This window comes from Phaenicophaeus curvirostris, chromosome 6 (genome assembly GCF_032191515.1).
Source record: "Phaenicophaeus curvirostris isolate KB17595 chromosome 6, BPBGC_Pcur_1.0, whole genome shotgun sequence".
NCBI lineage: Eukaryota > Metazoa > Chordata > Aves > Cuculiformes > Cuculidae > Phaenicophaeus > Phaenicophaeus curvirostris.
The window spans coordinates 29,874,235-29,889,079 of record NC_091397.1 but is presented as its reverse complement, the minus strand read 5'-3'; the positions used below and the strand labels follow the sequence as shown (position 1 = coordinate 29,889,079).

The window sequence follows — 14,845 nt, the reverse complement described above, 5'->3', positions numbered from 1 at the left end:
GAAAGATTGCTACCTGGAACATGCCTCCTCTTGCAATTCCTATCTGATTTTAGAAGCTTAGTATCAAATGCTTTAATCTGGGGGTCTCTGGATTTTTATAGGTACTCTTTTCTGTTTGTTTTGTTTGTATCTCTTTTTGTATGACATATACACTTATTTCAATAAGCTTTTCATAAGTACATTCTCAAACTGTCCTGAGGGAGAACCTGATTCCATTTTACAGGTGATGCATTGAGGAATCAAGTCCTGTAGCTTGTCTAAGGTGATATAGCAAGTTAGCAATGGGTTTGGAGAAAAGCAGTCTTTCTAATTTTCAGTCTAGAATTTGGACAGGTGTTCTATAAAGTGTGTAGATTCTTTTCACATTCCTGCACAGCTGTGGCAGCTTGAGATTCCAATTGCATTGCATCCTAAGTTGGTTTTGAACATATAAGGTATTGTAGTTTATACAAGCAATGAATGTTTCTGGGCATTCATTTTAAAATGTCTAATACAAAATGAACAAGTACATAAAAAGATACTGAATGAAGCATAGGCTTCTTTGAACATATATTAGGATGTTTTAAAAAAACCTGTTTCCTCAATGGAAAATTAAGTTCTGTTTTATTTAAATATTTCTTATGAGAAATATGACTTAGGGTTTGTTCTATGTATTTCTAACTTGCCGCACACACATTTATAGTTTTGCCTGAATATTTTTACATTTCCTTCCCCAGCTCAGAAGACAACTGTATCTGTAATTTTTTGCTACAATGTAAGCTTTACACTGCTGTTTTCGTTTTGACATTTCAAGACAGTACTAATTTCTTCTTCTTTTGGAAAAATGTGCTCTGGTTCTGTTCACTGATTAACATATCTTTGAATGAACTTTTATTTTTTATGGCTTTGGTTTTATCTCTAGATCAATTTATTGTTCCTCTTCATTTGAATGAACTGACACATTCTGTAGCAATTAATACTTACTTTCCTTTTAATCTTTATTCAGTTGTCTTGTGTTTCTTATGCATGCCTCCCCGTATGCTTACCAACTGTTACAAAGCTGGATATAACTACTCTAGCCATTTATGAAGATTCAAAGTCAATCTCCTATTTCAGTCAGGGTAGCCTTTTGATATGGTGAAGGTTTAGAATACTGTACTAGGTTTTGCTGTATGGCTGAAAATAGACCAGTGGAGTTTATCTCTGTGGTGTAAAATTTTTTGACTCTTTGACAGGGTGAGAGAGTATCTACATTAGTTCCTCAGATGTGATATGACAACTTGCCTATTTTAAAATCAGAATCAGTATTAAATATTCTCGCCATCTTGTCAAGGGGCACAACCAGTGCTTTCACAAATGTAATCTGAGTATATGCTAAGTTTGCCTGAACCTGGAGATAAGTTTCCTTATTTTTTCACAGTACATCCTGTAATACAGCTATATGTCTGTGCAGTGTAAGTGGACGTACTACAAATATTTGAATTCTGTAACTAAATCTTTCTTTAATGGAAGAGAAAATCTTGTACGATGCAACCCATACACTACTGCAGTGTACTGGCGTACAGTGAGAATGTACACCAGTTACAATTGGTATTGATGGTATTGCTGCTGCATTTCTGGCTTTATAAGGAAATGTTGGGAAACATCATGATGTTTGTGTAAGAAAGAACATTCCAATTCCTGTGATTATTGTATTTTCTCTACTTAATGTCCTGAAACAGAGAGATTACAGTAGTTCTTATTTTTCTCCCTTGTAGATAATCTGTGGAGTACTTATTCAGAAAAAGGATCCATAGTTGAGAAAAAAGATCAGCCATCAGTTGCTGGATCAGAAGAGACAAAAACGAGTGGATTCCCTTATGTTTTTACAGACATAATGACCTACTTCACGATGCTTGTAGGAATTTATTTCCCATCTGTGACAGGTAGACAAAACTACTTTTCTTGACTTACAGCTGAAAGAAAATTATTTTCTGTGTGTCAATGTTTATTGATGACACATGATATTGCTAGTCTGTATGTCCAATTTTTATGTATGTAATGCTTTTTGGTGGTGAAGAAACATAGCTGGTAGCTGGTCATTTTTAGGGGATTATAAGACTTAGAACTTAAACTGATTTTTTGCTTATTTTCTCTGTCTGGAAATAAAGCAAAAGCGCCATGTGTTACTAAATGCATGTCCAAATAAGAGATATACCATTATAATATTTTAATCTCAAATGCATGGGAGAAGAGCTGATTATTAAGATGGTTGTTTCAGCTATTCAAGCTGTGAGCTGCCTGTCATTTGTTTAAATGTGCAATATATTTTCCCAACTATAACTAGTGTGGGAATTTTTTTTGTCAAGATTAAAGGTTAGATTACTTGTGTATCATTTTCCTCAGGTCACACTTGGCTGAGATAACCAGAGACCTCTTTCTTCAAAAGTCCCAGCTCAAGCAATTGTAATATCAAGTAACAAAACTGAACTCTGATGCAAAGTTGCAGCAGTGTTTGCTGGTAGAATACCAGGTGGAGGTGTCTCTTCATATCCTTGTCCCCCACTGTTCCAATTTCTCTTCTTCAGGCTCTTTTATCAACAACTCATCATATCTGAGCCTGTGGGTAGGGTTTCATTGTTCAAGTTTGACAATGCTTTTGCACTGGAAGTGTTGATATTAGTTTCTATGGTTTTGCCTCCAACAGTGGACTGGGCAGGAAAGGTAGCTAAGCTAGTTATTGTATGATTTATTTTTTTTTCCCCCTCCCCCTGTCACAGTGTATGCTAGAAAATATTTTTTGTTCTCTTATTAGACCCACAGGAATGTGTGCATATGATTTCCTAACCACGTTTCTTTCTGCCTGCACCTTTTTTTTTTTAGTTTTTATATTTTTCTTGTTTTGTTTATTGATTTATTATATATTGTATATTTCATAGAAGGTTTGATCACACTGGCTAAAATCCCCATCAGTTGATAACTTCTATCCGGAACATTTTGCTATTTCAGAACATTTCCATATTTTAAAAATGATTCTGAAGTTATATTTGAAAAACATTTTCACTTTATCTATGTCTTTCCTGAGCTTTCTGGGATTTGTTCAGTAACTGTAGGTGGTAACATAGATTTCTGAATAAAATGGAACTATAAATTGAGGATTTGTGCAGAATTATACATGTTTTGTTGCCTACTTCATTGGTAATGATGTATTAAATCAGTCTTTAAGTTTAATGTTCCTATTCTGTTAGTTACCTACATGGAGGTAGTATCAGTTGGTTTTATGACATGTAAATTTGATCTCTTTTTAAGGTATTATGGCAGGTTCAAACAGATCTGGCGATCTTAAGGATGCGCAGAAATCTATTCCTACTGGAACAATATTGGCTATTTCAACTACGTCTTTTATTTGTATCCTTTATGCTGTTACTTTTTTTAATCCTAATGAGCATTCTGTAGGTGTAGCAGTATAGGTTTTTATTATTGAAATAATTGGAGTTGCCCAAGTATAAAATGAAAGAAATCTCAACAGAAATGTTTTATATTTGTCTAAAATACAAACACTATATTATAATGCATACAATTTTATTTTATGTATAAAAAATTTTATATATTCTATATTCTTAGTGCTTCAAATTCCAAGATATGGTTCATGTTTTTAGTTCTGTGATGTAAAGGTTTTTAGCACCATGCTTCAGTTGGTAGAATGCTTTTTTGTTATACTCAACATAACCAGTGAAAGTTTTAAAACAAACTACCACCAACAGAAATTCGTAGTCCTTCAATACCTAGAAGACACAAATTCTTATTTGTGTGAGAGCATATCTGTTCTGGTGGATGATGTGCTGGCTACTTCCAATAATTCATGAATAACTGCATCAAATGCAGTTGTGGATCCAGAACATAAACTAAAAAGTTGTAGTGGGGATGAATTAAAAGAAAACCCACAGGACAGCAAGGGCAATCAAAATAACACACCAACCCCCTTCATTTCCATGGACATGGAATTTAATCCCTAGATGAAAAAATGTGTATTTTCTCTGTGTATATTTTTATAGTGTAATCTTCCTTCAGTCTCAATAACAGATCTGTCCTGTATAGTGTTGTTTGGTGCCTGTATAGAAGGTGTGATTTTAAGAGATAAGTAAGTCGTATTCAGTTTTACAGGTAGTATGTGTGATCATGGGTTGCAAGAGCTGGTCAGGTTATTGGGTTGTATCCCTTCAAGAAGCACAATCAGAATCCAAAATAAATCTGAAGTGGGACTGTCTCTAATAAAATGTTCTTGAGAAAGTAAATCACAATTACTAGTTTTGGAGCTGATGGGTGGGGGTATGGGAACTAGTATTGCTTTAGGGGGGGAGTAATATGCTTCTGAGGAACAAAGGCAGAAAAAGGTTTTTGACAATTATATGATAAGGAGAGGTCATGAGAGAGGCTGCAATACACAATCAGGTCTATAATTTCCACTAGATATACGACTACTATAGGTTTCAAAATATCGGTTGTCATCAACTGACATGTCATGTCGATTTTCATCCATGTAATTGCCTGAAGATATTCAAGAGACAATATGAGTCTTGAAGAGAGTGAATGTAATGGAGATAAGCATGAACAGAATCTCCAGATTTTGATATATTGCTGCCTTGGGATACGTTGACTTGACTAGGATGTATCTATTGGCAGGCTTCATGTTTGTTTCTGTAGTAGTGTCTGGTTCTCTTTTCTACTAAGGCCCAAGTTAGTTTTTGGTGACAAAGCAGTGGCACTGGGGTATTGTTTGGAAGCTGATGGAGACGATACTGGGATAATGTATTTCAAAACACAGTCTTTTAGTCTAGAAGGAGAACTATAAGTTAAAAGCTGGATTCTAATCAAAGCTACTACAAGAAACAGCAGGGGATCACTTTTACTTTAAAATGATATTGCTGCATCTGTGAAAATTTCATTTTTTTTTCTTTGAAGTAAATATACAAACCCATTCAAGCTGATGCTTAAGAAATAGTAAATGCATTCTGAATTATAATTTATAAATTAATGCAGAGTCAATATCTACAGACTTTGAAAGTAGAAGAAAGTAAAATAATGTTGCCACCTGTGAATGCAGGTGATACCTCACTAGAGCAGGATGCATTGTAACAAGAGCATTGAATCTATGTTCTTTCATTTACTTTGCTGCCAGTTCTTATTTGGCTGAAATCCAATGTAACAGTAAAATGTACGGGGTTTGATCCAGTTTAAAGACTGTTTGGGCTTTGTTTTCTTTTTTTTTTCCTTTATTGTGGATTGCCATATCTGACATCAGGGAAAAGTAGGCTGTACATCTTTCAGTGTGTCTTTCATCTTTTCAAGTTGTTCCTCCCCCATATTTAATTAAAACACGAACGTTGGAAGAATTTGAGTCAAGGATGAATGTGCAGCTGTATAAATGTTGTCATAGAAACATAATGTTTCTTCTCATATATTTTTAAATAATGTTTTCTCTTTTTGCCATCTGCTGAAAGCAGTATATAGCCGTGCATCCAAGCTTATTATATTCACCTGTTTACTGTGCTTCTTGACTGTGTTTAAAACCAGGTCTGAAAAGAGAGAAAGTATTTAATTTTTCTTAGTCTGTAGCCATTTCTTTTCTCTGGTGTTTACTTTGAAAAACCTGACAACATTTTAAAAATAATTATGCTATCATAGTGTAGACAGTCTTAAATTTTTTTTTTTGGCTGCTTACTAACAAAACAAAGTTGACTGCCAGAATTTTGCTTGCTTTTAAAACAAAAACATCAGTTTGGGAAGGGACGTAAGGAACCTGTTTTTTAGTTTACCAAAGATGTCCATGAAAAGCAACAGCAGGCAAAAAGCAACAGCAGTGGATGGGACACTCAGGTCTGTAACGAAAGCACCTCTTCCTGACTTCTGCCTGCTTGTTTGCCATTGTCATTTAAAAATTACATTAGATAGCATGACATTTGGAAGGCATGTGGATAACTTGAGGTGGTTTTATCTAGTAGCTTCTCTATTTACTTAAAAGGCCAATACTTAGTTTTGCGAATCTCCAGCTTATGCCCCAGGGTATACCTGTATTACTTGTAGAACAGACTGCTGCAATCTAGTTCCTAGCAGTCACAAGGATCTTAAGGATGCGTATGTAAATACTTCTGCTGTTGCTGCTAATTCTGAAAAGTTTTCCGAGACGCCTGATAAATGGTGTCTGTCTGCTTAGAGGCAGAACTTATGATGAATCAGTTATATTATATTTTCTTTGAAACAACAGAATAATAAAGCAAAATTGGGTTAGGAAATCCTATAGTGTGTGCTATGACATGGTGTTTGTTATTGAAAAGTGCTTTTGTCCAAAAAGATTGAAATATGAGTGTTGCAGCTAGAGTACAAGTTATTTCAATGCCTGCTGATTTTTCTTTTTCTTTTTTTTTTTCCTCTCCTGTTCCCTAAGGTTTGGAGAAGCAGTTAATGGAAATCTAGTGGTTGGTACACTGGCCTGGCCTTCTCCATGGGTTATTGTGATTGGTTCATTCTTTTCAACATGTGGTGCTGGTCTCCAGAGTCTCACGGGTGCACCCCGTCTGTTGCAGGCCATTGCAAGAGATGGCATTGTACCATTTCTTCAAGTGAGATCTTTTTTTACTTTACAGTACTTCAAATATGGCTTATTTTGACACACCAGAAAAGTAATAATTTCTGCTGTTCCTTTAGAATGGGAAGAAAAGATTTGGAGCTTAGTTCTAATTATGTGCGATAATAGATCAAGCAGGACAAAGTTTGAATTTGGAATATTTCTGTGCAATGCAATTCAGTTATTTTTGTTCATAGACATTAGTGGCTCAAAACTGAGAATGTGTCTTCTATAAATGGAAATTAATGAACTAAGAAGAAAGTAACAACTGAACTTCTTGACTCCTGGCTGTTTACGACTTCTATTTGTGAACAGAGTTGATGTAGTCTCACTATGGAGCTGTGTGATACTTCTCATATCACAGAGATACCGTTCAAATTTTTATTCATCTTTATAAGCTAAATGAAGACAAAAAAGATGTAGCGATAGAATTCTATCCGATGACTCCAAACATTAATGTTGTTCTGGCATCCCTGTGCATGCTTTTAAAATTAAAAAAAAAATCTTTTTTTTTTTCCTCTTGAAGGGAGTGAGGGAGGGAATTCGCGAACAGAAGAAGAAAAAAAAACTTGCTAAAAGATATTTAACACAATCGCTGACCTCATCTGTAAAAACTAGACAACCAGACTTGAGTTAAAAATAAATAAATAAAATTCCAGAATACAATGTCTGGAGAGCAAAGCTGTGAAACCTGTGGTGAAGCATGGCGTTTGAAAACTTACATCTAATTGTCAAGAATAGCCAACAGTTGCACAGCACAATGATAACCTATGCTTGAACCTGTTCTTCATAAACACCAGGAGTATGTTTGAGTAACTTTGAATATTTTGGGAACTGAGTTAGGTGACAATTGTCAAATTTAGCACAGAAATAAATTTTAGATAGCACAGACACTGAAGGTATCTAGGGCTGAATTTAGGAGAATAGACTGGTCTGTACTGAAAGTCATCCTGAGGATGATTTGGAGCACTTGTTCTGTTTTTATATCTCCCTCTGGGAAGTTTATATCATTATTTTAATAACTAAAGTTATGTGACCAAACTTATGTTTGAGCATTCTCTATTTTACCCACATTGACCTCTGCAGTTTTGATCACATGTGTGGTTTATGTCATTGTCTCACATCTGTGGACAGTATAGTATGTTGTGCTAAGGATGAGTTATTACTCTTGGTGAATAATTTAGATTCTATTCAGAGATATCTCTAATCTGTCTTCAGTGAGGAATAGCAGCAGCTCATACTTCAGTGAGGAAGCGCAGCAGCTTGGTTTGATTCCTGAGCTTGGAGAATGCCTGCAATGGTCAACACATTGATGTGGAGAACATTCTTCATCTGGGATATGCCTAGGATTATTATGAATAATGGGTTAGCTGGATGATTTGAGTGGGGTTGGAGGGGAAGCGTCTGAGGAGGAGGGAGATGGGCAGAATATGTGGGAATGGGAAAATAAGAGAGAAAAGGACTTGTATGGAGAGGGGAATGGATTAAAGGAAGTGATTGGAAATGATGAGAAGCAAAGCAAAATTGAAGAAGTAACTCCAATGGCTTTGGGGAGGTGGGTTGTGTGCTGGTGGGGGTTTTTTATGGTTGTGGGGTTTTTTTTTCTTTGTTTGCTCTTTTTCTTTTTTTAAAGGGCAGATCATACTGCTGTTGCCAACTTCCTTTTTAGTTTTTAATGGCGGAATGGTTCCATTCTACTGCTGATGTTTCTTGGGTCTGTCTGCTAGTGCCTAGTTCTCCGTAGGGCTATATACTTGATCTTTTTGCTTAGGTCCTTCCCTTCTCTTGGTCTCAGGGAAGAATGGGACAGTAGTATCAGTATTGGGAGCAGGATCTAAAAGGCGGATTAATTAATCCAGAAGTAAACAAGTTAAAAAGACAGCAGCTACTGCTCCTGCAGTCCTTCTGCTGCCTGAATATTCTGCCAGCAGCACTTGAGGAGGATGTGCAAGAATATCAAATGTAATGCTGCTTGTTTTTAAAGCTGAGAGCAGTGGCGTGTTCCTTGTCATGCAAGGTCTATATCTGTAACAGAAGCAAATAAACCAAGTCAGCTGGGCAGAATTGTGATAGAGTTTGACTTGTGAGTGGGAAGGGGTTGTAAATGCTGAGTTGTATTGAGAGAGATAAATGAAAAATTTCACATTTGCCTGAAGTAAAGATTTGGTACTTGGTGAGAGGGTGGCAGTATGATTCTGTCTTGTAAGGGTTAGGTTTGAAAGGAATGAAGAATCAGAAGGAAAAAGTTTACATGGTTTGGGAGGTGAGGGAAAGGGCATCCTTGAAAAAGTGCTTGCGGTTTTGGAGTGACATAGCTGCCACATGGACAATCAAGAAGGTGAATGCAAGGCAATTAATGCAAAGACAAGAAAACAAAAAGATGTGAAAGAAAACAAAAGATGTTAAGAAAACAAAAGATGTGAAACGAGCAGAAAAAATGGCATTTTAATGTAAAGGAATGAGACTGTATGACAAGAAGCTAGAGGAAGAAGAAAACAGTATGATGAATGAGTGAGATGAAGAACATAGACATGGAAAAGGAGAGTGTGGGTCTAGTCTCGATATTTGTGTGGAGGAATATGGAAGAGAATAAATATGGCTGAAACTTCCAGTGAGGCACTTAGACATATATCACCAGTATAGCTGGCTAGAATTCTCCCCAAAGGAAATTACCATTTGCAAAATTATTTTTGGTAGGGCTCCGTGCAGGATCATAGTCTTAACTAAGTCCTCTTAGATCAGTATTCATATTCATAAATAATAAATATATAATAAATTCATAAAAGACAGTATTTATATTCATAAATACTAAGTTGATGCCTATTTTGTAAGTTACAAGAAAATACTGCCCTAAACTATATTAGCTTTATACAGACTAAGTATAAATCTGCTGAATATGGATTCAAAGTTACTCTAAAATTATTTCAGTTGCAACTGCGATAGTACTTTAATATTATGTAATTGTTGCTTATTTTAGTAAACATGCTTCATATTGGAAATGTGTGTTTTTGCAGTTCTTTTTTGGCTTTTTGTAGTATAAATTGCATCAAGACTGCTTAATTTTCTTTTGGAACTACTGACTATTGTTGATGCCAGTTATAGTTAGTTCACAATCTGTGCCATATTTTGTAACTGTGTAATGAACAGCCGTCCCTAATCTTACTGTTTACTTGAATTGAACTAGGTATTTGGTCATGGAAAAGCAAATGGAGAACCAACTTGGGCTCTGCTCCTCACTGCTGGTATCTGTGAAACAGGAATTTTGATAGCCTCATTGGATAGCGTAGCACCAATTCTTTCAATGTAAGTATGAATGTGATGTTTTGTGTTTAAGTAGTGGGGTTTTTTTTAAATTAAGTGGGTAATGATTTTTCTTTTTGAAATAGTTCATGCTAGACTTTGTCTTCTAACAAGTTATATTCCTGTTTTATCCTGGATATAATATGAAACAACAGAATGTTTTCGCTGGAACTAATTTCTAGGGATAAAAAGCGTGGATGCTAGTAAAAAAATATATTTGAGTTTTAGAAACCTGGTTTTTAGAACGAAAATTCCTGCTATTTTAGTTCAATTGCATATAATAGAGACAGACAAAACAGTTTAATCATAGAATCATGAGGGTTTGAAGGGACCTTAAAGATCATCAAGTTCCAAGCCCTCTGAGAAGGGACGTGCTGCTAGATCAGGTTATCCAAGGCTCCATCCAGCCTGGCCTTAAACACCTCCAGGGATGGGGCATCCACAACTTCCCTTGGCAACCTTTTCCAGTGTCTTATCACTCTCAGTGAAGAAATTCTTCCTAATGTCTAGTCTAAATCTGCCGTTCTCCAGCTTGTATCTCTTCCTCCTTGTCCTCTTGCCACAAGCTTTTATGAATAGTCCCTCTCCAGCTTTATTGTAGGCTCCTTTCAGGTAGTAGAAGGTCGCTAGAAGATCTCCTCAGAGATTTCTCTTCTCCAGGCTGAACAAGCCCAACTCTCTCAGCCTGTCCTCATAGGGAAGGTGCTCCAGCCCTCGGATCATCCTTGTAGCCCTCCTCTGGACCCATTCCAGCAGTTCCATAACCTTCTTATGCTGAGGATTCCAGAACTGGACACAGTACTCCAGATGGGGTCTCACGAGAGAGGAATAGAGGAGCAGAACCACTTCCCTCGATCTGCTGGCCATGCTTCTTCTGATGCATATGGTTGGCTGTCTGGGCTGTGAGCACACACTGCCGGCTCATGTGGAGCTTCTCATTGACCAGCACCATCAAGTCCTTCTCTGCAGGGCAGCTCTCAATCACATCATCCCCCACTGTGTACTGAAAACGGGGATTGCCCCGACCCAGGAGTAGGACCTCGCACTTGGCCTTGTGAGAACAGGTTCTCACAGGCCCAGCTGCGGGTCCCTACTTCTGGTCCTCTGGGCAATCCCGTTTTCAGTACACAGTGGGGGCAACTGCACCTGCTGATTGAGAGCTGCCTGCAGAGAAGGTTGAGGGTGCACTCAATCTCGCTGTCAGTATCATTGATGTAGGTGTTAAATAGCACTGATCCCAGTACAGACCCCTGGGGGACACCACTAGTCATGGATCTCCATCTGGACTTTGAGACATTGACCACTACTCTCTGAATAAAACCCTCCAACCAATTTTTTATCCACTGTACTGTCCACCCATCAAATCCATACCTCTCCAATTTAGAGGGGAGGATGTTGTGGGGGACCGTGTTAAAGGCTTTACAGAAGTCTAGATAGATCACATGCATCCGTTTACCCATGTCCATTGCTGCAGTCACCCCATCATAAAAAGCCACTAAGTTGGTCATACAGGATTTGCACCTGGTGAAGCCATGCTGGCTGCCATTAATCACATTAATTAATTAATCATTAATTAATCATTAATGTTCTATGGTATTTCCCTTTGGTCAGTTGTGGTCAGCTGTGCCAGCTGTGCCCCCTCCCCCAAGGCTGTTTGCTGGCAAAGCAGCAAGAATAATAGCGACACATGAGCTGCTGTGAAGAAGAATTAACTATCCCAGCCAAACCCAGTACACTATGGTTATCAGTTGTTCGCTACGTTTTCTCCAAAATCTTTGTTTCAGGCTCTGTATTATGCGAATACCATATTTAGAGGCCTAATATGCTACAAGTATTTTATCGGTCTTGTGTTCCGTTGGATACTGCAAACACAGTGTACAGGTTCCTACCCGTCTTTGAATTGTGTTCAGCCTTGTAATGCAAATCTGTGTAGTTAATTTCCTGTTAGAAAATGTTCTTTTTCTCAACAGGTTTTTTCTTATGTGCTATATGTTTGTAAATCTGGCTTGTGCAGTTCAAACACTTTTACGAACTCCGAACTGGAGACCTCGTTTCAAGTATTACCATTGGTAGGTAGATGCAAGAGTTGCTTATTATTTTTCCTTTTAAAGAACTGAGTGAAAATTAAATGTTGAAGGGGTTGTGGCATGGGCAGCAGCAGAGTTTGTAAACATCTCTTTTTTATATTCTTCCCAGAGAGATCAGTGAGCCAACTGACTCACTGTGTGACCACATCATCATTTTTAGCTAAAGTAGGTGTTGGAATGCCAGAAATGGGATAGAACTTTATTTTTTGAGTGGAAATGGAGTCTCATTTTGGCTAAGTCAAGCATGAAAGAACAACTGTTGTTCTTTTAGACAAACTACATTTATATTGATGTCCTCAGAACAGGTAGAAAGCAAGTACGAAACAAGTTTGTACTGACAGTGTCTGCAGACTAGTGAGGCTAGCTCTGATTTGGAAATGGGGAGAAATCTGGGGTGTTGTACATGAGTAAAAGTATTCACAAAACTGTCCAGTTCTCAGCTGACATACATATATCTTGAATAATAGTGTGGGTAAACCAGGCATATAACCTATAATGTGGAAATGCTTCCGTAACTTTTTCAGCTCACATCCATGTAGCCTTTTTCCATGTAGCCTTTGAAAGATTGTTTTCTATATTCTCATCTACTGTCCTGTATTCTTGCTTAAGAGGCAGGCCGCAACAGCAATGGAGAATATAACTGAGTCAAATTTAATTTAAACTGATCAACTGGTTTTGGTGGCAGTAACATAATTTTCTTTAGTATTGTTTGAGAATCTTTTTAACTTAAATTTAAATGAAGAGTAAGTAAGTGATGGTTGTGTATTTTTGAAACTGACCTTCCTTGGAGGGACTGGTAGGATTTCAGAACCGTCAAATGTAGTAAATCTAATTTTATATCTGGTTCAATTGTATTATTTATGTCACACAAAGACGCAGAATGTAATAATTTGGTTTTTTACAAACTAAAATTGGGACAATTTATTTTTATTTATATATTAGTTATGAAATGCCCTTTGAAAAAAGGCTTTTCTGGAAGTTAACTTAAATAAGGAATTGACTTTGTAGAACATTTGCATGCCTATTTAAAAAAATGGAAAAAAATGGTTTCTTTTAGGACTCTCTCATTCCTGGGGATGAGTTTATGTCTTGCCTTGATGTTCATTTGCTCTTGGTACTATGCTTTGATTGCCATGCTAATCGCAGGATGTATATACAAATACATAGAATATAGAGGGTAAGACCATATATCTTATTTATTCTATATTTAATGTTTTAACATGCAGCAAAAAGCACTTTTGCATACAATAGATAGAACAGAAGTAATAGAATTAAAGAATATTCCTTGAAACAAGATGAGATCCTGTCCATAAGGATTCTAAGTTTTTAGGATCTAATTTCTCTGGAAGTTCTGTTCCAATCATCTCAACAGCCAGGACTAATCAAAATAAAAACCAATAAGGCTGGAAAATTTTCATTTGAGCAGAGATTAGGGTGTCAAGTTTTAGTACTTTAGGAGCATCACCTTTTAATATCAAGCAGCACCTATTACAAAACTGTTACTTTATTATTAGCTGTTATCTTTGGGCTAAAACCACAAAACTCTATGTCCTTGTGTGGACATCAGCACTTCTGAGAATGAAACATAATAAACAGTCCAGAGCCAGTTATCTATTTTCTGAAGGCTTAGATAATCTTTAAATTGCAACTTACTTTGCATCGTATGCATTTAACAAGGTCTACAAGTGAGAAACACTGTGCAAGCGGGAGACTTAAGGAGCATGCTGAGTTCATAAAGGAAAAAAAAAACAAATGAACACTCCACCCTCCCAAAACAAGCAACCAGAAAAAAAAACAGCTGAGCAAAATATCCAAACACTACAGGTGATTGTGATCAGCAATGTGTGCTTTCCCTTTCTAAGAAAAGACAGCAAATACTGGAAGATTCTAGTCAAGAAACATAGTAAGATTTTGGAGTGGGAAATTGAAGTGAGACTTGTTTTGATTAGTGGTTAAGCACAGATCTTAAGTGGATCAGTTGATATAAATTGATCCAGCTTCTGAGTTCTCTATTTTCCAGATTAGAAGCTTTCCTGGATTACAACAGCTCCATTTACGGGGTTAATAACAGGGAAATAAATTCGCCTGGTTTTGCCAGAAAGTCAGATCAGATGATAGCAGTTCTCCTTTTTATGCATATGTAGTTATGCAGGTATGCACATACATCAAATTGTATGTACATTCAAATTCATATAAAGACTGTAGAGATGTTGAGACGTAGCCAGCACACATAGGGTATTCTATAGAAACAGATTATTTTTTTGCAGAATCGTAGCTTGTTTTCTCCTTGCATTTGCACATGCAGGATTTGATGTGGCAGTGGGGGGAAACTTGCCCAGAAGAGTTCTAAAAACTTCTGTCTGGAGAAAATCTTAAATTTTAGTTTTATTTTTGAATAACTAAGTAAAAGAAACTTGCATTATTGTGCTGTCTGTCAGGGTACATTTTAATAGCTTTTGAGTTCAGTTTAGCTTATATCATCAGCGTTTTAGAAGAGGGCTAGAATTAACAAAGCTCAGTGAGAATTCACAGGTGGAAAGAAGAGGGAGCAAAGGTAAGGAAGATGGATCACTTGCCATAGTAGAAGCCCCAAAAAAGGAAAATAATGCATTAGTCTACCACCTCTTTCTTATTTGGTTGGCCATCTGCCATGTAACGTAGCTTTGTATTGGAAGAAAGAGAAGTGGATAGTGTGGGGAGATTGAAAGTAGATCGGGAGGACTGATAAAGCTTTAGTCTCATCTGGCAGAGAAGCTGGGAAGGAAAGGAAGTGGAGAAAGCTGTGGTGGTGTTGGAGGGGAAGATCCAAACTGCACTCATCTATGCAAAGTCAAATTTCACTTTTCAATTTGATATTTTAAAAGAATTCCTTTTA

General features: G+C 36.8%; 1 protein-coding gene across 6 annotated transcripts in view; it reads left to right on the top strand.

Moving 5' to 3' along the window:
* LOC138722026 (solute carrier family 12 member 7-like) overlaps nt 1–14,845 on the top strand; it is a 72,356-nt gene that overhangs the window by 33,798 nt on the left and 23,713 nt on the right. For all 6 annotated transcript variants that reach the window (XM_069859723.1, XM_069859727.1, XM_069859726.1 and 3 more), the window contains exons 9-15: nt 1,737–1,904; nt 3,268–3,366; nt 4,042–4,099; nt 6,404–6,578; nt 9,768–9,886; nt 11,854–11,952; nt 13,028–13,147. In XM_069859723.1, the coding sequence (XP_069715824.1) occupies nt 1,737–1,904; nt 3,268–3,366; nt 4,042–4,099; nt 6,404–6,578; nt 9,768–9,886; nt 11,854–11,952; nt 13,028–13,147 (838 nt within the window). The remainder of the gene's footprint in view (nt 1–1,736; nt 1,905–3,267; nt 3,367–4,041; nt 4,100–6,403; nt 6,579–9,767; nt 9,887–11,853; nt 11,953–13,027; nt 13,148–14,845) is intronic.